The sequence below is a fragment of the Nyctereutes procyonoides genome, unplaced genomic scaffold, assembly GCF_905146905.1.
Source record: "Nyctereutes procyonoides isolate TBG_1078 unplaced genomic scaffold, NYPRO_anot_genome, whole genome shotgun sequence".
Classification (NCBI taxonomy): domain Eukaryota; kingdom Metazoa; phylum Chordata; class Mammalia; order Carnivora; family Canidae; genus Nyctereutes; species Nyctereutes procyonoides.
In genome coordinates this window covers 33,311,816-33,338,160 of record NW_026575051.1, presented here as the reverse complement: position 1 = coordinate 33,338,160, position 26,345 = coordinate 33,311,816, and the positions used below count along the sequence as shown (strand labels likewise).

General features: G+C 35.1%; 1 protein-coding gene across 4 annotated transcripts in view; it reads right to left on the bottom strand.

The window, feature by feature from the left end:
• Positions 1-26,345, bottom strand: part of SMAP1 (small ArfGAP 1) — a 175,122-nt gene that overhangs the window by 81,186 nt on the left and 67,591 nt on the right. For 2 of the 4 annotated variants that reach the window (XM_055329996.1, XM_055329999.1), the window contains exons 4-5: positions 20,809-20,884; positions 10,203-10,283 (exon numbers count right to left, since the gene is read on the bottom strand). In XM_055329996.1, the coding sequence (XP_055185971.1) occupies positions 10,203-10,283; positions 20,809-20,884 (157 nt within the window). The remainder of the gene's footprint in view (positions 1-10,202; positions 10,284-20,808; positions 20,885-26,345) is intronic. The other 2 variants (XM_055329997.1, XM_055329998.1) reach the window with 1 other exon arrangement.

Here is a 26,345-nt window from a genome sequence, read left to right as displayed (position 1 = left end):
AAGTTTGTACCTCTTGACCTCTTCATCTCCTTCTCCAATTTCACCCTCTCCCCCTACCAACTCCTTCCCTGGCAACCATCAATCTATTCTTTTCATCTATGAGTTGTTTTTGTTTTTTGTTCATTTGGCTTTTTAGATTCCAAATATAATTGAAATTATGTGATATTCATCTTACTCTGATTTATTTCACTTAGCATAATGTTGTCCCAAATGGCAAGATTTCATTCTTTTATATAGCTGAGTTGTATCCATTGTGTGTATGTATGTATGTGTATATACACACATACCACATCTTCTTTAACCATTCATCCATGAATGGACACTTAGATTGTTTCAGTATCTTGATTATTGTGAATAATACTACAATAAACATAGGGGTTCATATATCTTTTTAAATTAATGTTTTCATTTTCTTCATAGATCCAGAAGTAGACTTGTTAGATTATGCGACAGTTTGTTTTTTTTTTAGTTTTCTGAAGAACTTCCATACTATTTTCCAGAGTGGCTACACAAATTTATATTCCTATCAACAGAGCATAACAGATCCCTTTCCTCCACATCCTCATTAACACTTGTGATTTTTTTGCCTTTTTGATAATAGCCATTCTAACAATGATACCTCATTGTGGTTTTGATTTGCATTTTCCTGATTAGTGATGCTGAACATCTTTTAATGTGCTGGTTGAGCATCTGTATGCCTTCTTTGGGAAAATGTCCATTTTTTTATGGGATTGTTTGGGTTCTTTTGCTATTGAATTGCATGAGTTCTTAATATATTTTGAGTATTAGCCCCTTATCGAATATATGATTTCCATTTTGATATATGATTTTCACTTTGTTGACAGTTTCCTTTGCTGTGCAACATTGTTTTAATTAGATGTAGTTCCATTTGTTTACTTTTGTTTTTGTTGCTCTAGCCTTTGCAGTCAGATGAAAAACAAAAACAAAAACAAAACACATCACTAAGACTGATAACAGGGAGCTTACTATGTTTTCTTCTAGTATTTCCATGATTTCAAATCTTGCATTCAAATTTTTAGTCCATACTGTGTTAATTTTTGTATACAGAATAAAACACTGGTCCAGTTTTCTCAAAATATTTATTGAAGAGACTATCCTTTCCGCATTGTATATTCTTGCCTCTTCTGGCACAAATTAACTGACCATATATATGTGGGTTTATTTCTGTGCTCCCTATTCTGTTGCAGTAATCTATGCATCTGTTTTTACGACAATATCATACTGTTTTGATTAGCATATCCTTATAATATAGTTTGAAATCAAGGCATGTGATAACTTCAGCTTTGTCCCTCTTTCTCAAGATCACTTTGGCTATTCAGGATCTTTTGCGGTTCCATAAAAATCTTAGAAATGTTTGTTCTATTTCTGTGAAAAATGGATTGGGATTTTGATAAGGATTGCACTAAATCTACAAACTTCTTTGGGTAATACAGACATTTTTAACAATATTAATTCTTCTAAATGATGCATACAGTAATTGCCATTTACTTGTGTCCTCTGTTTCATTCTTAAGCATCCTGTACTTTCCAGTGTATTAAGTCTTTCATCTAGTTGGTTACATTTCTTTCTAGGTATTTTATTCTTTTTGATGCAATTATAAAAGAGATTGTTTTCTTAATTTCTCTTTCAAACCATTTGTTGCCAATATGTAGAAAGAACAGATTTTTTGTATATTGACTTTGCATCCTGCAACTTTACTGAAGTTTTTCTTCTCATAGCTTTCTGGTGGAGTCTTTAGGGTTTTTTATATATAAAATCATGTTATCCACAAATGACAATTTTACTTCCTTTCTAATTTGGAAGCATTTTATTTATTTTTCCTGCCTAACTAGTCCAGCTAGGACTTCCAATACTATGTTGAATAGAAGTGGTAAGAATGGGTATCCTTGTCTTGTTCCTGATCTTAGAGGAAGAGCTTTTAGCTTTTCATCGCTGAATACGATGCTAGCTGTGGTGTTTGTCATATATGGCTTTTATTATGTTGAGGTACATTTCCTCCATTCTTGCTTTGATGAGAGTTTTTATCATAAATGGATTTTGGATTTTATCTAATGCTTTTTCTGCATCTGTTGAGATGATCATGATTTTTATCCTTAATTTGATTGATTTGAAGATGTTTAACCATCCTCACATCCCTCCAATAAATCCCATTTGGTCATGGTATATGATCTTTATTTTTTTTAATAATTTATTTGTTTATTCATGAGAGACAGAGACAGAGAGAGAGAGAGAGAGAGAGAGAGGCAGAGACACAGGCAGAGAGGGAGAAGCAGGCTCGCCGCAGGAAGCCTGATGTGGGACTCGATCCCAGGACTCCAGGATCACGCCCTGAGTCAAAGGCGTCTAGACGCCTAACCGCTGAGCCACCCAGGCGTCCCAGTGTATGATCTTTTTAACTCATTGCTGACCTGTTTGCTAACATTTCATTGACGACTTTTTCATCTACATTCAACAAGGATATTGGCCTGTAGTTTTCTTATTTTGTGGTGTACTTGTCTGGTTTTGGTATCAGGACAATGCTGGTCTCGTAAAATTAATAGGGAAGCATTCTCTCCTCTTCAATTTTTTGGAAGAGGTTGAGGTATAATTCATTAGTGAAGCCACCTGGTCCTGGATTTTTGTTGGTTGGGAAGTTTTTGACTCCTGATTCAAACTCCTTGCTAGTAAATGGTCTATTCAGATTTCCTATTTCTTCATGATTCAGTCTTAGCAGATTGTACATTTCTAGGAATTTATCCATTCTTTCAGACTGTCCAATCTGTATAGTCTGCTATGAACAATTATTAACAGTAGTGTCTTATAATTTTTTGTATTTTTTTTGGTATCAGTCATTACTTCCCTTTTTTCATTTCTGATTTTATTTGAGCCTTTTCTCTTATTTTTCTTGATTAGTCTGGCTAAAGGCTTGTCAATTTCATTTATCTTTTCAAAGAACCAGCTCTCAGTTTCATTGATCTTTTTTCTTTTAGTCTCTATTTCTTTTGTTCCACTCTGATTTTATTATTTCATTCCTTCTACTGACTCTGAGCTTCATTTGTTACTCTTTTTCTAGTTCCTCTGGGTATAAAGTTAGATTGTTATTTGGTATTTTTATTTCTTGAGGTAGACCTGTATCACTATCAACTTCTCTTTTAGAACTACTTTTCTTAAATTCCACAGATTTTGCTATGCTTTATTTTCATTTTCATTTGTATCAAGTTATTTTTTTAATTTCTCTTTTGATTCCTTCATTGATTCATTGACTGTTCAGTAGTGTTGTCTAATCTCCATATATTTGTGCTTTTTCCAGTTTTCATTTTGTGATTTATTTCTAGTTTCATACCACTGTGGTATAAAAAGATGCTTGATATTACTTCAATCTTCTTAAATTTACTAGTCTATCCATGTGCACTTGAAGAGAATGTATATTCTGCTACTTTGGGATGGAATGAGAACATTCAGATATACAGATCTATTAAGTATATCTGGTCTAATGTGTTATAAGGCCAATGTTTCCTTATGGATTTTCCGTCTGGATGATTTATCCACTGATATAAGTGAGGTATTAAAGTCTACTACTATTAGTGTATTGCTGTAAATTTGTACCTTTAGGTCTCTTAATATCTGTTTTATATACTTAGGTGCTCCAATGTTGCACCCATAAATAATTACAAATATATCTTCTCGCTGGACTGCTCCATTTATCATTATGTAATGTCTTTGTCTTTTAAAAAGTCTATGTTGTCTAATAAAAGCATAGCTCCTCCAGCTTTCTTTTGGCTTCCATTTGCATGAAACATCTTTTTATGTCTGTGTGTCCTTACATCTGAAGTGTATCTCTTATAGCATATAGATAGGTCTTATTTTGTTTTATTCATTCAGCCACCCTATGTCTGTCTTTTGATTGGAACATTTAGTCCATTTACATTTAACCTAATTATTAATGGGTATGTTCTTACTGTCATTTTGCTAACAGTTTTCTGGTTGTTTTTGCAGTTCTCTGTTCTCTTGCTCCCTTCCCTTGTGGCTTTTTAGTGTTATGCTTGTATTCTTTTCTATTTTTTGTGTATCTATCACATGTTTTTGATTTGTGGTTACCATTGGGTTCATATATAATAATCTTATGTGTATAGCAGTCTTACATTGATGGTTGCACACACATAAACATATTCTAGAAGCACTAAATTTTTATTCTCACCTCCACATTTTATGTATATAATGTCATGTTTTAGATCTTTTTATTTTGTGTGTACCTTGGCTAATTTTTATAAATATACATTATTTGAATCCTTTTGTGTTTTAATCTCTATACTGGCTTTTAAGCTATTAACTCATGATCTTTATGATATGTTTTATTTGCGAAATTTTTTCCTTTCATAATTTTCTTCCAGTTACGGCCTTTTTGTTCTACTTAAAGAGTTCCCTTTAACATTTCTCATAAGGCCAGTTTAATGGTGATGAACTCTTAACTTTTGTTTATCCGGGTAACTTTTTAGGCTCTCCTTCAATTCTGAATGGTAGCCTAGTTTGGTAGGGTTTAAATTTGTGGGTTTTTTTTTCATACTTTGAATATATTATGCTGCTCCTTTCTGGCCTACAAACTTTCTGCTGAGATACTGGCTAATGTCTTATGGATATTCCCTTGTATATAACTAGTTGCTTTTCTCTACTTGTCTGAAGATCCTCCTTTAACCTGAACATTTCAATTACTATGTGTTTGGTGTGAACCTCTTCAGGTTCATCTTCTTTGGGGCTCTCTGTGCTCCATTGACCTAGAGGTCTCAGACCTAGATGTCTGTTTGCTTCCCATATTAGCCCTTTCCAGCTATTACTTCTTCAAATAATTTTCTGCCTCTTCTCTCTCTTCTCTTTTGAATTTAGTATGCCTGATGCTGTCCCAGAGGCTCCTTCACCTATCTTCACATTTTCAATTCTCTTTTTCTTTTTGTCATTCAGCTTGATTTCCACTAACCTGTCATGCAGGCTCACTGATCTGTTCTTCTGCATCCTCTAATGTGCTGTTAATTCCCTAGGATATTTTTCATTTCAATTATAGTATTCTTCATCTCTGATTCTTTTTTATATTTCTATCTCTTTAATGAAATTTCTCAGTGACTTCATTTTTCTCTCCAGTTTAGTGATCATTTTTATGACTATTACTTTGAACTCTTCATCAGATAGATTGCTTAACTCCTTTTTGTTTAGTTATTTTTCTCAAGTTTTTGTCTTACTCTTTCGCTCAGACTATATTCCTCTGTCTCCTGAGTTTATCTGAGTGTCTTGTTCATTTTTACACAGCTATATTTCCCTGTCTTGAAGATAGTGGCCTTATGTAGAAAGTGTCCTGTGGAGTCCAGAAACCCAAGCTCCTCGTCACTTTAGAAACAGGCAGTTCAGGGGTGTCCTTTGTGTGAGATGTATGCGCCCTTTTGTTGTGACTGGGCCATGAGTGCTGGGGGCATGCTGATGGGTGGGGTTGGCTCCAATGCCTGGCTGCTACTGCCTGGCTGTTATTACCACAGGTACCCTGAAGGGATGGAGCTGGCCTCCAGCCCAGCTGGCTAAGACACCTGGCTGTGCCTGTTACAGGCATACAGGCATGCTGGTGGGAGCAATGAGTACCCAGTGTAGCTAGCTGCAAGGCCTGGCCAAGACTGCTGCAGACATGCTGGTCAGCAGGGCTGGCCCCCATTTTATGGGGACACGAGTCACTTTAGAGTGGTGCTAGTGTCAGCCAAGGTTTCCCATTAGGTGAGGGAGGTGGGAAGAAGCTGCTTTGGGTGGGGCACTGGTCCTAACAGGCTGTCTGCCAGGTTGTGGTGGAGTGGGAGCCACTTAGAAGGGTGCCTACAGAGGTAGGTCAGTCTTCAGGGGAACATGAAATGGGGGGAGTGGTTGCTAGCAAAGTTGATAGGACAGTGTCAGAAAAAGCATCTGCCAGTATCAGGTCAGCTAAAGGAGGACAAGAAAATAGTGCCTTCTAGTACTCTAGAGAAAGTTCCTACAGATCCCTGCCCCTCTGGCACATGCCCTAATTTTAGTCAATCTACTTTAACACACGTTCTAAGTACTTTTCAAACTACTACCTCTGTTCTAGGTCTCCAAGCAAGTTAAACTGTTCACAGGCCCTTTAAAAGCAGGGTCTCTGTTCCCTATAGCCCTCTCACCCTCACACAGTTAAGCTCCATTGATCTGCAAAGCCAGATGTTATGGAGGTTCAATGTCCTGGAGCAGATCCCCCCAGGGCAAGGGATGTCCAATATGGGGCTTGAACCCCTTTCACTTCTCAGGGAGGACCTCTGTACCTTGATATCCCTCCCATTTATGCATTACTATGCTGGGGGTTCATTTTCCAATCTGACCAGGTCTCTGCCCCTTGTATTCTTTTTTATATGGTTTTAAAAAATATCTTTAGTTGTATAAAAGCTGTTCTGCTAGTCTTCAGGTCTTTTTCAGACAGTCACTTTATATGTTACCCCAATCTTGGTGTATCCATGGGAGGTGAGCTCAGGATCTTCCTACTGTATTATCTTCCCAGAGTCTATTTTTAGCTTTTAACATTTTAATTATAATGCATGATTGGCATAGATCTCTTTGGGTTCCCCTTTTATTTGGAATTCTCTGGGCTTCCTGGCTGTTTCTCTCCCCAGGTTAGGAAAGTTTTCAGCCATTATTTCTTCATGTAAGTTTTTGTCCTTTCTGCTCTCCTCTTTCTGCAACTCCTACAATGTGACTGTTATTCAGCTGGGAATGTTACTGATGCTATCCCCATAAATCCCTTATGTTATCTTCATTTAAAAAACTTTTTTATTTTTTCTTTCTGCTACTGTTTAAGTTCCACTGCCCTGTCTGCCAGGTCAGGTCACTGATTCATTCTTCTGCCTCACCTTATCTGTTGCTGGTTCTCTCTAGCATATTTTTTTTTAGTTCAGTTATTGTATTCTTCAGCTCTAAGACTTCCATCTGGTATTTTCTTATATTTTCTCTCTTTGTTGAAATTGTCATCATCCATTCTTCTCCCGAGATCAATGAGTACCTTTATGACTACTACTCTGAATTCTTTACCAGGTAACTTACTTATTTCCATTAAGGTTTTATCCCCTAGAGTTTTGTTTATTCTTTCATTTGGAATATATTTGTTTCTCCATTTTGTCTAATTCTGTTTGTTTCTGTGTATTAGGCAAAACAGTGATCTCTCCCAGTATTGAAAGAGTAGCCTTAGGAAGACTGAGTTTATTTCAGTCAGTTGTCTGTGTAGCGTCCTGGGTTGGCATCTTGTCACAACTGTCTCCAATTGTTTCAGTCCTATGAGGCCCAGAAATGCAAGCCCCGCTATTCACCAAAGCCAGGCTAAAAAGGGGTGTCCCCTGTGTGAAATGCATGCATTTCCTGACTTTAGCAGGGTCAGAGGGGAGCACCAGCCCAAAAAGAGCCAACCCATCCAGTCTGCAGTGTGGGACTGTGGGGATGTGGAGGGGCAGGGCAAGCAGCACTATGAAGGTAGAGGTAGTGCAAAATGGTGCCTCCTAGCACCTGTCATGGCAGACACTTCAAACTTAGGCAATAAATCTCCTTCATATATGGTCTAGTAGCTTTTCAACTTGTTCCTTTGTACTGGGTTCCAGGACAAATGAGACACTGTTGATGTGTCCTTTAAGAGTAGACTACTTTCCTACAGCTTTTAGGATATCCTTGACATAAGGCCTGATGGTTTCCAAGTCAGATATTTTGGGGACTCATCTCTCCCAAGGGTCGGGATGCCTGATGCGGGGTTTGAACTCCATGCTCCTGAGGGATATGCTCCGTACGTGAGAGATCACTCCCACCAGTGGATCAGAGCACCAGGAGTGAGTTTTTAGTGAGTCCATGTCTCTGCCTCACCTATCCTCAATGTGGCTTTTTTGTCCTTTGTTGTAGAGGAGCAGTTTAGCTAGTTTTTACATCTTTTTAAGAGAAAACTGTTCTATGTGTAGCTGTGATTTGGTGTGTCCATGGGAGAAGGGAAGCTTTAGGTCTTCCTATGCCACCATCCTGAGTCATCAATGTCCACTTCTTTCTAAGACTTGCAAGAGGGAATCACACAGTAAAAGTGTGTTAAGGGTTTCCACCTTTTTATTCACATGAAAGCATAATTTCAGAGCAAATTTTGAAAAGGAAAAATTTGCCTTTGACATTCTTCCTCTTTCTCATGGTAATATCCACACTCCTAGAGGGCTTCTTTCCTGGACCTATGTGCTGATCTACGATACCTACAACATTCCAACCATGTACTTCATGCTCCAAAACTGTCCCCTACAGACTCCTCATGAATTCCCTTTGCCCTGCCAACTCTTAAATTCAAGTGTACTCAGCTTTCCATTCTCATGACCCTTCTCTTATCACTCAACACCCTTTCCCTGGGCTGCCTTATAATCTCAATCCTTCTCTCAATCCCTCTCTAACTGCCCCCAGCCTGGATCTCTTCTCTGGGCTACAGATTTGCATATCCAACCACCTACTAGATACCTGGATGTCCCACAGTCATATCTAACTTTTAATTCATCCCTCCCTTCTTTTGTTCTCCCCAAAACTGTTCCTCATTCTCAGCTTGCATCCTTTTCTCTCTGAATAGCACCATCATGTACTGAGATGCTCAAGCCAGAAGCTGGAAGTCATCAAGACTTCCCAAACCACTGTCACAATCCATTGATTACTAAATCCCACAGATTCAGTCTTCTCAAAATCTCTTAAACTACACTCTTTTTATTCCCTCTGTCTCTAATTTAGCAACTGCTCCCATCATTTTATCCACAGATTAAAGCAACAGGTTCTCAGGCTTTTTCCACACTCCTCAGCATATAATTTATTCTCCACAGAGATGGGGAGCTGTGTGATGACAAGTAAATCAGATCCTGCTACCTTTTGTACCCTTAAAACTCATCATTAAAGTACCAGGACCTTTAGAGTAAAGACCAAAATCCTTCAGAAGGCTTAGAAGTAGGCTGTTCTCTCACTTCTCTCCCTATCCTATGCATGTTCTAACCATGCGATCTACTTGCAAATACCCAATCTACATTGCCCACAGAGTTTTTTCCCCCCACAAGATGCTTATTACTCTAATTAGAATGCATCCTAATCCTCACAGCTGATGTTTATTAAGAATTTAAAATATATGCGGTGGCCTTGGTGGCTCAGTCACTGAAGCATCTGCTTTCAGCTTAGGACATGATCCTGGGGTTCTGGGATCAAGCCCCATGTCAGGCTCCCTGCTCAGCAGGGAATCTGCTTCTCCCTCTCCTTCTGCCTCTCTCCCTGCTCATTCTCATTCTCTCTCTCTCTCTCTCAAATAAATATTAAAAAAAAATAATAATAAGATATATTCAGGTGCCTGGGTGGCTCAGTTGGTTAAGTGTCTGACTCTTGATTTCTGCTCAGGTCATGATCTCAGGGACATGAGATCGAGTCCTATGTTGGGCTTTGCTTGGGATTCTGTCTCTCTCCCTCTGCTGCTCTCCCAGTCCCCACTCACACATGTGCTCTCTTAAAAAAAAAAAAAAAAAAAAGAAAGAAAGAAATCAAGATGTATCAAAAGATTGCCTTCTGTAGTAAATAGAAGCACAGTGAGCGAATATCAATCACAGCACACACTATATTGCATTAGAAACCTCCATAAAGTTATCTGTTTTCCTCCATTAGGAATCACTGTCACCCCTATCACCAACACATTCTAATGATTATCACTGATGAGTCTATATTTATAACTCTATTATTATACATTACCGTATCTGTATGATGGCTACTTTTGCTTAAAAAAGAAACTTAACATTAATTTTCTTCAAATGCTTATAACAACGGAATGTTCTAAAGAAAACATTTTCAATCAAAGACTTTTCTAATAGATCAAAGAATTCAACATCAAGTATAAAAAAAAAATATTCCTGCAAGTAAAGTCAGAGAAACAACAGTATATTGCTTCTTAAATGTTGAGATATATCTATAGTACCAATAAATCTGTCATTCTGAAATTAAACAGATCAAAGTCTTTTAATCCTACTTGCAGCATAGGAAAATATTTTAGAAATTGTTGTGTTTAATATATTTAATGCTGGAGACCCATCAAATATAAACAACTATTACACCACTTCCAAATTATGGCATATTGTAAAAGAAGTTCATTTAGCATTGAACACTATAGTATGCAGCTGGCTAGAACACTACCATACCTCCAATTTGTTTTTCTCAACAGTAGCTTGTAGAGAAGGAGAAGATACCAAAGGCTGAAGAGGAGCATCAGAGGAAGAAATCTGTGGAATAGAGATGAAAAGTCAGAAGAACAAAGCGAAAAGAAGGTAATCAGAATTGACAGGCAAAGGAAAAAACAAAACTCATGCATTTCTGAGATATAGAAGCACTTAGAAATATGGTAACTAAGGGAAAAAAAAAGCATGAGTAGAGAGTATTGCTTTCTTAAAATTCCCACATGCAACTTCTAAATATAAAAGTATTTATTACAGAATAGTGTGTGGTTTAAAATAGAATTCACTATGATATAAAATGTAAAATGTACTCGGGTAAGATCATACCAAAAGTATTTTAAAAATAAGCTTTTCATATGATAAACTTCTACTTAATATTACTACTGAAATACTAAAGCAGGAAGATAGGTCGTTTTGAGCAGTAGAGTACATATGAATTTTTGTTTTTACTTGTAATAACTATATTAAGAATGGAAAATAAAACAAATAGTGTTAAATAGTAAAAGTTAATTAAGTTTTAATAAGCTGTTTAAGAACGAAAAAAAAACTCTGGGATGAGCAGCAGCAGGACTTATCAAAAAGCAATTTATACACTTCCTTAAGATCAGTAGGTACAAACACCCATTTCCAGTGCTGTATTTGCTGAATTACTCCCAAAGCATTATGAGACAGTTACATAAGCAGCAGAGGCAATTTATATATGAAAATGGATTTCACACATCTTCCTTCCCAATTTCTACATGCATAGTTGATCACTTTAATGGGAGCATTATCTTCTTGCTCTCTTTATTGCCAAAATATAACTAAAGTATGTTTACAAAATGCATAGTAGATCTCTGGAGCCATAAAACTGACATCTGTATATATTGCTCTATCATATCAATAGCGCCTCTAAGGAATTGTTTAAAATTAAGGTGCTATTATAGAAAGGTCATTATGTAATGTCAAAATAACATTGGGAGGTAAGTCCTCAATCACTCTGCTTGTTATTAAGTTAGTTATAGTTCTAATTCTTGAATCACAATCCAAGACCATAAACTTTTGGTTTTTTTTTTTTTTTTAGCTTGAACACAGCTTGTTGGCTCTGTCATAATTGTGCAATTAGCCATTTAGTGAGTACTAATGGAAATTACATATGGAAGAGAGGATTTTAAAAGAAAACAATACCTTAAACCCTAGCTTCAGAGCTGCTTTATCCCATTGGACATTTACTTGCTAAAGATCTTTAATTGCGACTTTATATAAAAATAAGATTAAAAAAGCACACAAATTCACTTAAGATGATAACCTATACATAAAGACCTCTTTGTCCAAACTCATGTAATAACTGAACATAAAATATATGAGAGAAATAGATATACTCAGCATGTCAAGGATTACTAACCCATGACAGTTCACTATTAAAGTGTTCTCCTTTTGACTGATCTGGCCACTGTTAAAACTCAGAAGAATACAAAATTATTTAATAAATAACAGTAATATAATAAAGCATTTTATTGTTCCCTTCCAAAAAAGCATTAATACTGTTTCAGCTAGAAAGAAACAGAGTTGTTCAGTAGGAAAGACACTTGAAAAATCAATGGACAAATTAACAGGTGAACAGATAAATTATAGTATACTCATAAAATGAACTATTATCTGCAAATACAAAATGAATTGTCTTATTAATACAAAAAAAGGGATGAATTTCAGAAATATGTCAAGAGATGTCAGACACTAGAGTACAGAGGCACAAAGGAACCTTTTGGGGCAAAGGAAAAATTGTATATACCCTCTGTGGTGGCTACACAGGGTTATATATTTTTCAATGAACTGTGTGGGTGGGGGCTGCGGAAATAGGCATTAAGGGGCATTTGTTGTGATGAGCACTAAGTGTTGTATGTATGTGATGAATCACTGAATTCTACTCCTGAAACCAATGTCGCAGTGTATTCACTAACTAGAATTTAAATAAAAATTTGAGGGGAAAAAAAGTCAATGAATCTTAAATTGTCTGCCTTTTATTGCATATAAATTTTATCTTCAATAAAGTTCATTTTTAAAAAGTCAATGAGCAGGGTAAGATACATTATATGAGCAAGGAATTAGGAAATAGAGGTCACCATATGGATAATCAGAAGCAAAAAACACCACAAAACAGGCAGATGAGGGACAACAAAAAAAGAACAGGGAAAAGAAAAAATAAAGAGGCAAGAAAAACAAGGTGCCCTTGAATGTTCTTTCTAAATCTCTTAAAACCACTTCTCACCATCTTCTCCATTAAGCATCCTAAAAAAAAAAAAAAAATCACCATCATTTGTCACCTGGATTAATCCTAACTGGCCTCCTTGCCCCAAATCCTGCTCTTCTCCAAACTATGAAACTCTCAAGTGCAGATTTGATCACTAGATATTCCTAGTTAGAAGCTTTAAATAGTTCATACACGTTATATAAGGGCAGAGTCCAAACTCCTTAACAGGCTACAAATGTCATCTACTTTATCTCCCTATGATTTTCCTGCCCTGGCTAAACTATTGTCTAGCCATACATGATTCCCCCTGGTTCCAGCTCTCTACTCTGCTTCTCTTGCTTCTGTTTTTGGTCCTGCCAATCCCTCTGCTTGAAATACCCATACTTCTATTGGTTCTTACCAATCCTTTAATTTCAAGTTGACAATGCCTCTTTCAAGAAGTATTCCTTCATCACTTCAGTAGTAAAGTGGCCACCTGAGGTACTCCCAAAGCACTGCCTATAATTCTTCCCTATTGCAGAAATTATCACATGCCATCTTGTTAAGATCCAAATACTTATCAGTATTCTTTGTTTAACTGACTGAAGTTCTCTAAGAAAGACACTGTTTCTATTCTGTTCACTATCTTTAGTTTTTGGCACCCAACAAGTCTCAGTAAATAGTTGTGAATGTTACAGAAAAATAAAAAGGAGGAAGGGAGCATCTCAGAGGAAGAACCAAAAAGAGGCTCAATCTCAGCAGTTATCACTGTCCTTAGTAAGTTCACTGTCTGCTAAAATACTTTTCTGAAATCTCATGTTATCTACATTTACTATCAAGAATTTATTTTGGGATCCCTGGGTGGCACAGTGGTTTAGCGCCTGCCTTTGGCCCAGGGCGCGATCCTGGAGACCCAGGCTCGAATCCCGCGTCGGGCTCCCGGTGCATGGAGCCTGCTTCTCCCTCTCCCTCTGCCTATGTCTCTCTCTCTCTCTCTCTCTCTCTCTCTCTCTCTCTCTCTCTCTCTGTGTGTGACTATCATAAATAAATAAAAATTTAAAAAAAAGAATTTATTTTGTAACTAGACATTAATACATTTCATTCTAGTACTTTTATAGAGAGAGAGCAGAAAAGACTTTGATCTTAGAAAATTTCACTGGAAATTGGTGGTGTCAGTAAATTCAGTTGTTATGACTGAATGTCTCTCTACTCCCTACCATTCTTGTGCCCAACCCCTCCATCAATGAGAGAATGCACAGTGGGAACCCAGTAAAGATATCCTTCAGGAATAAATGAGTTAGAGTCCTTCCAATTGTTCTTAAGCCCAAAAGTTCCTCTCTAGGCCACCACCAAAGTAACCTATATGTGAAGAAATTCCTAAAGTAATACAACTACGTAAACTCACCTCCTGCAAAAGAAAAACTGATTAGGCAAAACAAGTATCCAACTCCTGCCTACCAGGATAAAGTGAGTAAATACATATTGAAATGATAAAAATATCAGTGTGATTATTTGAAGGCCATAAGGCAAAATGTTTATTTATCTTTTCAAGAAAAGATCAAATTATTTTCTTGATCAAATTTTTTCCACTACCACCCTTTTCAAAAATAAAAATGCTGTAACAATAAAATCTGGTGTTCTAAAACACTGAAAAACATAATATCACTAAAAAAGGCCTATGGATTAATTACTAGCAATACATTGCTTCAAACCCATTTTGGAAACTCTTGGATATGTTTTCTAAGTGGAAATTTTATGATAACAATTCTCAAATGGCTATCTCATGACCTTTCAATATATTGCAAACCTCAGGTTTTTCAGGAGTCCAGAAATCATCTTAAAAATATGATTTCCCACATCAATGTAAATGACACAAAAGCTGAAAATACATTTACTGAACTACTAAGTAAATCGTACAAAAGACACCATCAATCAAACTCATCCATATGAGGCTTCAAAGGCTTTGATAAACTTAACTAAGTAACCACAGCCACCAAGTATGTAGAAGAAGCCTAAATTTTAATATACTAACTTTAAAATCTTTGCATAAATCACTACGAAATGTAGAAATCTGGAAAAGTTTCAAAATATAGGTCCTTAATTGCTACATCAATTCATCAGCAAATCATAATTAAAGCACGGAATAAAATGTGGACAAACAAATCAAACAACTCAGGTCAAAATTATGCCAGTGATCTAAAGTCTTAGAGTTAAGTCTTAATTATCTACCTGCTTGAAGTCACTTGCTGCTGATACCTTCCCCATCTTCCTTCAATATAATCATTATAATAGTTTATTTTTACTGAGCACTTATGTGCCAGGCACCTTATTAAAAATGCAATATGCTTTATCTTATTTAACTCTTATAACATTACTATGAAAGGTAGACACCACGATCATTCCTATTCCACAGAAGAGGAAATTAAAATTGTAATGACAAGAATTAACAAAGAAAGCCAACTTGAAACTGCTATTTTATACTAATCCTAAGTCATTACCTAATTATTCATCTAAGTTTCTCATTGCTATTAAAGAACACCTAAAACTCATTGCAACTCAGTCTTGAAATCACTCATGTATCTTAAATAATTATATCATTAGTAAATTGTGAAGAGTTTAATAAAATGACTAGTGCTATCTTATTTTATAGTAATAGTATAGAAATACTGTGTCTATAATTTCTAAGTCGAAATAATTTAATTTTACTTTAGTTGTATTTTGTCTTTATATAATACATATACATATATATAAAACAAGTGAAAATTTTGTTTTTAAACCCTTATATTATTAATATTCAATTATATGGTAACTGATTAGAACAGTAATTTCATGTGAAATTCAAACTGGAGAATTAAAATCCTTGTGTGCTACAAATTCAAGTATGTACTCAAAATGAGTTCTGATAGATGAGAAGTGATAAAGGAGGCAAGTACTATGTAAGACAAATTGAAACAAGACCAAGCAAGTGCTCATTTTAAAGTCACTAACTCCCAAAGATTATCAATTGGTTTCCAAGACAAAATTGAGGAAGTGAGGGGGTCAGGAGTAAACAGTTATAGTTACTTATACATTTTACTGCTCTAGTAGATTTTCTTTTTGTTTCTGATCATTATAATAGCAAATGAATAATGAGAGCATGGAAATACTTGTGAAGGATGGGGGGGTGAAATAAGGGAGAAGGGGGAGAGGAAAAGAGAGAGGGAGGGAGAAGGCATGGAAGGGGAGAGAAAAGCTGCTGATGGAAAAGAGATTAATATGGCAGAGTTCAGCCTCATCTACTCAAGACATGTTAGATCTTCTAGCAACTCACCTAATCACTGTGCTTCCAACTGTGATTCACTATTGGCTAAGGAGGGGAAGGGGACAGGACAGAAGACAGATTTCTGTACTCAAAGTTTTGCAAATTCCCCTATCACTCATTCAATTAAGGAACAACCAGGAAGGTCAGATTCATTCTGTATCACTAAGGTAAGAATTCTAAGATGGCCACAAGTCCCGTGCCTTGGTATACATACTCTACATAATGTTCTCCCCTTAAGTGTGGGCAGGATTGTGAACATGAAAGACTTTCTCTCTTGACTTGGTTACTATATAACAAAGGTTAGGACTTTGCAGGTGTCATTAAAATCCCAAAATAGTTAACGATGGTTTAATCAAATAAGAGACTCTTCTGGGTGTGCCCAGCCTGATCAGGTGAGCCCTTAAAAGATGATGGGCCCATTCATAAGATAAGAGATTTGAAGTGTAATAGTAATTCTCCGATGAAGAAATAAGCTGCCATGATCTAAGAGGATGGGGTTAACTGTTAAGGACCTGAGGGGGGCCCCTAGGAACTGAGAGTAGTCCCCATCTGACAGCAAGTACACAGGAACATAGTCCTACAACCACAAGGATATGAATTCTGACAACAAATCGTGAGCTTGGAAGACAATAAGCCTCAGATAAGATCACATCCCTGGCCAACTCTTTAATTTTAGCCTGGAAATATCCTGAGCTGAGAACTGGGCGTATCCAGATTCTTAGTCAACAGAAACTGTAAGATAACAAATCTGTGTCATTTGAAGTCACTAAATTACTAGCAATCTATTAAATGGCAAGAAAAAATTAACACACCATGCCTTACTCAAAAAAAGGAGAAGTCCTCCATATATTTCCTATTCCCTTTCAAGACTTATTTCCTCTTACATTTATTCTCTCCTCATCATCTACCCACCCTGCAAAGTCCTCTTTCACACTCACTAGATAAGACAGTTTGATGGGCTACTCACCAAACCCAAACAAATAATATTTGTAAACTCTTGGTCTTCCTTATCCTACTTCAGTTGAGATAAAATGTCCCTTCAACTTGAAATGTCCTTTCTGCACTATTAACACTCAGGCTATTTTCTCTTTGCTGAAATCCTACATTTCTATTAAGGATGATTTCAAACATACGTCTCCTTTAAAAATTCCCCCAGTCAAAATTAACTACTGCTACCTAAATTCTGTGTTCCCATAGCACTTTTATTCTTCTATCAGAGCACACTGTGCTTTAGAATACTCTTCATATACATTACATTACATGTGAATAATGTTTCAGAGTGAGTTAGTATCGTACAGATTATATCATTTCTGGGGCACCTGGGTGGCTCAGTTGGTTAAGCAACTGACTCTTGGTTTTGGCTCAAGTTGTGATCTCCAGGTCGAGAATTGAGTCCCACATCAGGTTCCCCGCTCAGTGAGGAGTCTGCTGCTTCCCCTCTCTACCCCCCTCCCCTGTCACACATACACTCTCTCTCAGAAATAAAGAAATCTTAAAAAAAAAAAAAAAAAGATTATATCATTTTAATCTCAGTGCCTTGCAGATGGTATACATTCACTGTTTGTTGCATGACTAAAAGAGCAAATAAAGGAAGAAATAATCCAGGGGAACTTCAACAGCCAATCTCTGAATTTTATATATAGTTTCAAACTATCCTGTGAAAGGGTACCACGGATCTCAGGGGTAAGGAAGAAAAGTACGGAGGTTCGATATGAATAAGGGTTGCTGTGCTCTGCCCACATCGGTGCCCAACACTTATGCAGTTACTTTAAAAGATACAAAAGAAATGAGATGTCATTTTTTTTTTCTGTTTGAGGCTACAAAACAGTACAAACTGTAGTACCAAAACATTTCTACTCGGAGATATATTTTCCTTTGTTTTTATCTAAACTTTGCTCTTCCTCTTTAAGCTTCCTCCCTTAATTCACACTTAAGAGTACTGCACAGCACTCAAAATCATACAGCATATACCACAAGCTCCCTCCACAAAGCAGCACATACAACCCTCCTGCTTTCTCAGAAGCACCATGTTTATAGGACCAGATATCACATTTATTAACAGCTTGCTGATGCCAGTTTTTACAACTATAATAAATCCCTGGGTATGAAGGAAATACCATCCTATATTTTCATACTCTACATGATGGATTTCTATGAGGTTTAGTTCATAGACTCATTAAATGGCCTGGCGAGCAGGGGGCAATATCACAGAAAAACAGCAAAACTCTTTGCCATTGTTTCCCTGTAGTTTATTGCTTTGTATTTTGCCACAATAATCTGAAATATTTGTTTCAGAAGGGCAAGAAATTTATCATTTTTTTAAAAAGGGTTTAAGAAGTTAACTGCCTTATAGAGAGATACAGGGTCAATCCTCAGGCCCTTACTCTTGTTTAAAATAAGAAAATAATAAGACAGTTACATATATTGGCAACACTAAAAAATACCAGCTAAGAGAAGACAGAAAAACTACAAAAATCAGACACAAAAGCTGTAAAGATAAAGCAATTTAGAGCCATTTAATAACAGGGTAACAGTCATATCAAGCTTAAGTCACTCATGACATCTTTTTATCAGAGTACAATGAGTACAGTTAGTATTCAAACTGTCCCTCCTTAGATATTCCCTTAAATGCACTAGTGCTCCTTAAGTACCTTAGATATACGATACTTATACTTTGTCTCAGGTTTATTTTTTCAACCTAGTCTCACATCCCCACTATGAAGTTAAATCTCTCTGAAAGCAAAAGTCATACTAGGAAACAGGGACCATAACAAGTGACCAGCAATTACTTAAACAAATGTTCAATCTATTACTAAAAAAAAAAAAAAAGGATATAAATATATAATGTAATTCTTAGTGATACATAAGATTAGTTGCTTATACACTGATTGCCATGAAAGAGAAATATTTTAAACTTGCTAAAATATAAATTTTTAACAACTTATTCTTTTGCTTATTAAAGAATAAAAGGAATACATTTTCCCTTGGGTTGAATGTGATTTTTGTCAACTTTCCTAAATTTTCATAATATGAATAATATAATCTCAAGGCTATCTTGAAATTTCCATTCTCAAGCCTATGAAAAATGTAAAAATGTGTAGAATGAATATCTCTATAAACCTTACCAATATTCATCAAATGTTAACATTATGCCATACTTGTTCTCTCTCTCCACAGACAGGCAATACACATACACACACACACACACACACACACACACACACACACACACACACACACAATCAACTGCCAGGTTTCACTGAAGATTTAAAATAATTTATTATTATCTGAAAATGAGTTACAGATACCATGATACTTCATCCCTGAATATTTTATCCCAGGACATATCTCTTAGTGAATAAAGAAATTCTCTTAACTGAGCATAATACCATTTTCACACCTGGGAGGGGGGAGATTCCATACCAACAGCTATCGTCCAAAGATAAAACTGTTTTCCTATACATTACTATACAAAAATAATTTCCAAACTGTTGTCAAGAAGAAAAAAATACTTTACATATAATTAAAAACAACAAAAATGTTTACGATTTTTTAAAAGGGTGTTTAATGTGAGAGAAACAAAACATACAAGACTCTTTAACCCTCGAGAACAAACTGAGGGTTGCTGGAAGGAAGAGGGCCAGGGATGGGCTAAATGGATGATGGGTACTGAGGAATACACTTGTGATGAGCACTGGATGTTATATATAATTATGAATCACTAATTCTACTCCTGAAACCAGTATTACACTGTATGCTAACTAGAATTTAAATAAAAACTTGAAGAAGGGGAAAGGATGTATAATGTAAAAACATATGCTTTATAAATATACTAAAATGATTTCTTAAAATTTCATATGAAAATATATAATGTACATTTTACAGTTAGTCCTTCCCTCCCTCTTAATGCTACAACCAAATTTAATTTTACAGACATCCTAAGTATCATTCTCAATACTATCAATTTTTATCATTCTTTCAAGATTTCCTCTCCTGTATCCAATGCAGCCCAAACTCTATCCACAAGGGTGTCTTTGTTTCATAATATACATTAATGATACTTTAAATACTTTTAACAAGATTTTTTTCATGATCAAAGACAATGTATTAAAATATCCTCACTTTGTTAATTAATTTTTTATTATATTGTTTCTCCACATGGACTGAAAAGATAAACCCAGTTTATATACAAAATGAGATGAAATTGTTGTCTCTAAATTACTTGACAGATTACTTAACCACAAGATTAACTGTGTATAGCTTGGCTTATTAATCTAGGAATCAAAGGCCAAAAAAAAAAAAAAAAAAAAAAAACAATTGCAACAGTAAAGACAATTAGGCTTAAACAGTAATGAAAAAAATTAATCAGAAACAAAATAAAACAAAAAACAGTGATATAACTTGATCACTGCAATAAGGTCTCAACTATTAGGTATCAAAATGCTTGATAATAACCAATTAAAATGCCATGTCTTAATATATATATATGTCGGACACATCCACTAAAGCCCTTAGGAGAGGGGATAAATCGCCTTGATTCTTTTTCATTCACTTCCAAAACTGAATAAAATAATTCTCCCTCCCCTCTTTTTCAGTTAGTGACTCTATCTTTTAGCAATTTTCATAAATTAACTTAATAACATTTAATAGTTATTAGACTCAGAATATTTTCTTTTCTGAATTAAGAGTTCTGCTTTTGTGAGAGCTCATAAATGTGGAAAAAATTCCAATATTCAAATTTTTTAAAGTATGTAACTAAGTATACTTCTACAATAAAACAAATTAAGCTATATTGTATTGTATGATAAGTTTGAGATCTGGGGCGCCTGGGTGGCTCAGTTGGGTCAGCATCCAACTTGGGATTCTGGCTCAGATCATGATCTCTTGAGTTGTCAGATGGAGCCCTAAGTCAGGCTCCGCACTCAGTGGGGAGTCTGCTTGAGATTCTCTCCCTCTGCCCCTCCCCCTATTCTCTCTCTCTCTCTCAAAGAAATGACTTTAAAAAAAGTTTGAGATCTATTCAACAAACAAGAATTGGTGATAGAAATGAAGATTTTACTTACATTTGTAATAGCTATTGCATTTTTATCATAGTATTTCTTCTTTTCATACTTATCTCGGATGAAAAATTCCACTGCTCTGAAAACAGATAACTTAAGGAAAAGTATGAGTTCAGTGTCTTGTACATTCCCCTTTATTCATTCCTTTCCACAAAACCTATATTCTAAACTCAAATTTTCCTCCTCTCCCGTCTGTGCCCTCCTCTCACACTATTTCTGCAACTAAATTCTACCTTTCTACCTGCTAAATAATTCCTCTTTCATGAAGTTTTCCCCATTCAACAAAACCACCAAACCCAATTCTAGATAGAAAAGTAACCACATTTCTCAATTCTACTACATTCTCCAAATCTCCACCCCCACCAAACTCAGTTAAAGTTCATTTTACATTCTCAGTGTAAGAAAACTAATAGCTATGTGGTACCCACAATGTACCAGACACTGTGTGATACGTGTTGTCTGTAGTTTCTTTTATTCCTTCCACAATCCAGTAATGTATATATTATTTCCATATCAAAGATAAATAATAAACAACTTAGAAAAATAAAACAACTGTGATTTCAATACTTCTGTTCTTTCCCATCATACATGGCTTCCCCTCATTGTATCATAGAGTATTTCCTGTGTATTAGAAGAACAGAGGCCATTTTTTTTTCTTTCAAAGCTGAGGAAAAAGACGCTACAATCAAAGTTAGTACTATTTAATTTTTTGTAGTTGGCTGCACTAGCCTTATATGTTGACAGAGTGAGCAATTCTAATAGGATTTGACAGTTTTGAGTTATCTGATATTGATGACTTCTCTTACCACTCAATCACTGCTTTATCATATTTCACTAAAATGAAAATTCTTCCATCAGAGATTCGGAGCCTTCTTAGCACCATGAACCCCTCTGATAGTTCGGCAAAGCCTATGAACTCCTTTCTAGGACAGTGCTTTTAAATGCATAAAATAAAATACACAGAATTACAAAGGAAATGAATTACACTGAAATATAATTTCTCTGTAGATCTCCATTAAGATATCCTTCTGTTCAAAAGTTACCTGAAACAGTAAGACAATACATTTTCAGTCAATAACTTCTTATTAGAGGTTAATAAAAAGCCTTTTAAATTGACATTTGAGGCAAGAGGTAATGCAAAGAGTTGATAGACCAATATACAGTGGATATTAAAAAGTTGGGGTATTATGAAAGCACTCAAAGGGGATCAGGGAAGGCAAGAGGGGAAATCTAGACATTTAATTCATTAAGTAAGCTGAATGACTGAAAGGTATTTTTAAAGACAGTTTTCTACAATCTGAGTATGTGAAGAGTACTTTATATGATCTTTATCTCATTTTCTCCTCTTAACCAACCTATAAGGTAGGTACCATTTCATAACCAAAAGTGAGACAAAGAAAATTTTTAAAGTTTTCTGGGATTCTACAGGACGAGGGAGAGCTGTGATTTAAAACCAGGAATGTTTAGCATCAACCTTTTCAGAATGTTCCTGATCACATCACCAGTACATCTGTGAATTGGTCAGTTAATTTATGGTAATGCTAATAAATACTTTAAAGCTTAGAAAAGAATGTCAAATTTAAGGGTATTTTCAAGGTAGCCTTTGGAGACCCTTTTTAAAAGTGAAAGGCCCCTTGGGATCCCTGGGTGGCGCAGCGGTTTGGTGCCTGCCTTTGGCCCAGGGCGCAATCCTGGAGGCCCAGGATCGAATCCCATGTCGGGCTCCCGGTGCATGGAGCCTGCTTCTCCGTCTGCCTGTGTCTCTGCCTCTCTCTCTCTCTCTCTCTCTCTCTGTGTGTGTGTGTGTGTGTGTGTGACTATCATAAATAAATAAAAAATTTTAAAAAAACACATAATTAAAAAAAAAAGTGAAAGGCCCCAAGGCTGCTTATTTTGATATGTGAAAATTTTAGCAGCCAATTTAATACCAAAAAGTCACCACATATATGCCAATATTTTCACAAAATGTAATTATGTCATTTTACTCAAACTTGTAAATTTGCTCATGATTGTTAATCCAAATTCAATATTACATTTTTCTAACAGAAAAAAAAAATTAAGCAGTTGGCCTTTTGGATTAGGTGTATGAATGTGGATATACTGAGCAATTTTCATTGAAGAGACAACTATTTATTTCCACCAAAAAGGAAGAGAAAATAGACTTCACTTAGATTGATGTCATTTTCACTTCAGATAATATGGACTATTTATTATTTGTATATATGTTTGTAAATTTAATTATTTTAGCAGCAATTATATTCAGTTATATATTATTTGACATATAATACAGCATGCATATGTACAGCCATTTTTTAACTACAGAAACTTTTAGAAACCTGAATTCTTAAATTATAATTTTTATGTTTAAATATCAGAGAAAGTAATACTGATACTTTTCCTTCTTAAAGATAGAAATATTCATTGTAGGTATTGTTTAGAGTATACTACACCTTAAAGCTTGTAAAGATTTACTACTCTCATCTATGAAATGTTTATGATAAAAAGGATCACTGTTTAGGACTAAAAATAACTATCAGAAAACACATTAAAATTAGAAATATATAAAATAATTTAACCAACAGTAAAGCTAAAATACTGAAAACTATGATGGTTTTATAAGTGCTGAATTTGAAAAAAGGTAAACACTTGGAATATACAATTTTTTGGAGTGAAAAACAATACAAACATCTGGTGAAATTACATGTTGCCATGAATTTTCAGAAATAAAAGAGATCAGTGAAATATTTAATGTATGTTATACAAATAATTCAAATATAGCTGAATCTAATTCCATTTATGATACAAAACCCTCTCAGAAATTATCTAAAAAGTAAACAATTTCTAAAATTCTGAGATGAAAGCTGATCTGTTTTCCAAGAATATTAAATTAAGATAAAATAATTAATCATTAGGGCAAAAGAACTTACTTGGATCTTCCTATTATTAACATAAAACATTACTTTTCAAAAATCAATCAAAGCACCCAATCAAATGCACTTTAAAAAGTGCATTTTTTAAGTTCCATGGGAGTCATCTGAGAAAGGACCATAATTTAGGGAACATGCTATAGCCTTGGTTGCTCTCAGTTCCTACATACCTCTGACAGTAAGATTACATCACAGTCTTTATGTATATTTGTATAGGGTCCCAAATGACAAGCCAATTCTTCAATGTTGATTCACATAAAGAAACATGATTTATTATCACAGTCAACAAATTTTTCTTAGAGGACCAGAAGTAAATATTTTAGGCTTTGATAGTTTGTCTATGTTGCAACTACTCATCTCTGCCTTTGTAGCTCCAAAGCAGCCTTGAAAATACATAAATGAATCGCCATGGCTGTGGTCTAATAAAACTTTATTTACAAAAACAGGAGCTGACTCACAGGCCTGTAGTTACTGATTCCTGAATTGTAACCCAATTTTGCCCAAGAGGCAAAGAACAGTTAAGTTGGATTTATAGATTGTCTCTGCGTCTATCATTATATATATATATATATATATATATATATATATATATATATATATCTGCGTCTGTCATTATAGACAACTAAGGAATTTTCAATGGACATTTTGACAACAGTTTTGAATTCTATGCTAACTCTGGTACTAATTCTCAAAGAAGATGGTCTTTGAGACCCAATGTACACCCTCATTTCTGGTACCAGTAGGCACTTGTAATTTAACTGGCAGTTATTGTTACCTTAAAGTCAGCTAATCTGCTGAATCCGTACCTAGATATATAAAAAAAGATAATCATACCCAGCTCACAAAGTTGTTGAGAATTATGGGAATAATACACATAAAATAGCATTTAGCACCAGTTCCTGACAGACAGTAAGCATTCAATAAATGGAGTTAGCTTTTGTTTTTATATAACTTTGTATCTCACTTTCCTCACCTTGAAAATGGAGATAACGTTAAGACCCATCTCACAGGATTACTGTGATAATTAAATAAGCTAATATCTGTAAAGAACTAAGAACAATGTGTGGCACATAGTGAGTGCTATTTAGTTTTTATCTCTTATTACCATGGTAGAGAGAGGTAATAGACAGGAATTACCATGTTCAGGCCTAACACGGCTTGCATAGCATCAAGTTTAAATAGATGAGCAATGGAGAAACCACAAGAAAAAGGACCAAGGAGATCAGTCATTATTCATCTCCATTTTCTAGTCTCTAGGAGTCATTTGAGATGTGGGTTTTTTTTTTTTTTAATTGCCTGACATCAATAATACAGTCAAAAATTTAGAAATAGAACAATATTTTCAGGAAATCAAGGTTAGGAATATATTAATAACAATTCAAGTTTAAATGGTTGTTTTGAGATTTAGTAAACAAAAACAAATACCCCAAAACCTTCCCCATGCCTGTAATTAAAAACAGTACAGAAAAAAAAAAAAAAAACAGTACAGTACCCTTAACAGTCCCTGTCCTTGAAACTAACTATGCAAGCCCCCCAAAAGTTTAACATTACTTTGTATTTTCTTTTAACATGTATTTATTTATAATTTGAAATTTTTTCTTTTCTTAAAGATACCATTTTAAATAATTAAATTAATATTTAGTCCCAAGAACAAAATCTTCCAGTTCCAGACACATTACCACTGACAGCAATAAAATCTTGAAAAGCTCAAAGGAGAAGAACTGCTGATTAGCTCTGGTGCACAATAGACCTCATGGAACTAAAGTAATTAAAGTTTTTAGATAAGATGAAATATCCTAATAATGAAAAGCTTAATGTAAAGCTTTATCATTTGTCATGCACTAGTACATGCAGCCTATAATTAACCACATCCCACATGAGAAATTATACTTTTGCAGCAGCTTTTGCATAACTTTGTAAATTATAAAGCTTTTAAAAAATGACAAATCTTGTTAAGAATGCAGTGAGGTCCCATATTATCTGAATTTTACTCAGTTTGGTTCCACTTGCCTCTGGGGATGAGGCAACAATATTTAAATTAATAAAAATGCAGAGATGTTAGGCTTTTCAAAGAGCAATGAATTTAGAGTGATTCGTGAAATAAAGAAAGAGAATTAGTTTTCTTATTAGTTTCCCTAATAAAACCTCCAAATCACAATGTTTCAAAATGAAAAGAAGGGAATAAAGTGATATTGATATAATATTTAAGGTAAAGCAATTTTTAAAGGCCAGAGCATTATATTGGGTATAGGGGCTGGTTTCATGGTCTAAGACATGTCATCTTATATTCACAGTAGTCATCTATCTCAAATTTGTTTAGCCAAAAATCCCTCTGTAAGTAGCTTCTGACAACCACTAGGTTATCTTTTTGTGAATAGAAAGAGATCAACACCTCAAATAAATATGATCATAATTTGCCAATGCTTTAGAAGTAACACTTAGTTTGAAAAATCAAATAAGCATGCTTGAGCAAACAATAGCAAAAACATACATAACCCAAAAGCCTGAACTGAATCATACCAGGTACTTAAAAGTTGTGATCTATACTTAGACTTTATGATCTAGCTGCAGAGTCCCAAACCATAAGCCTATGTATTTTTAAAGGCCATCAAG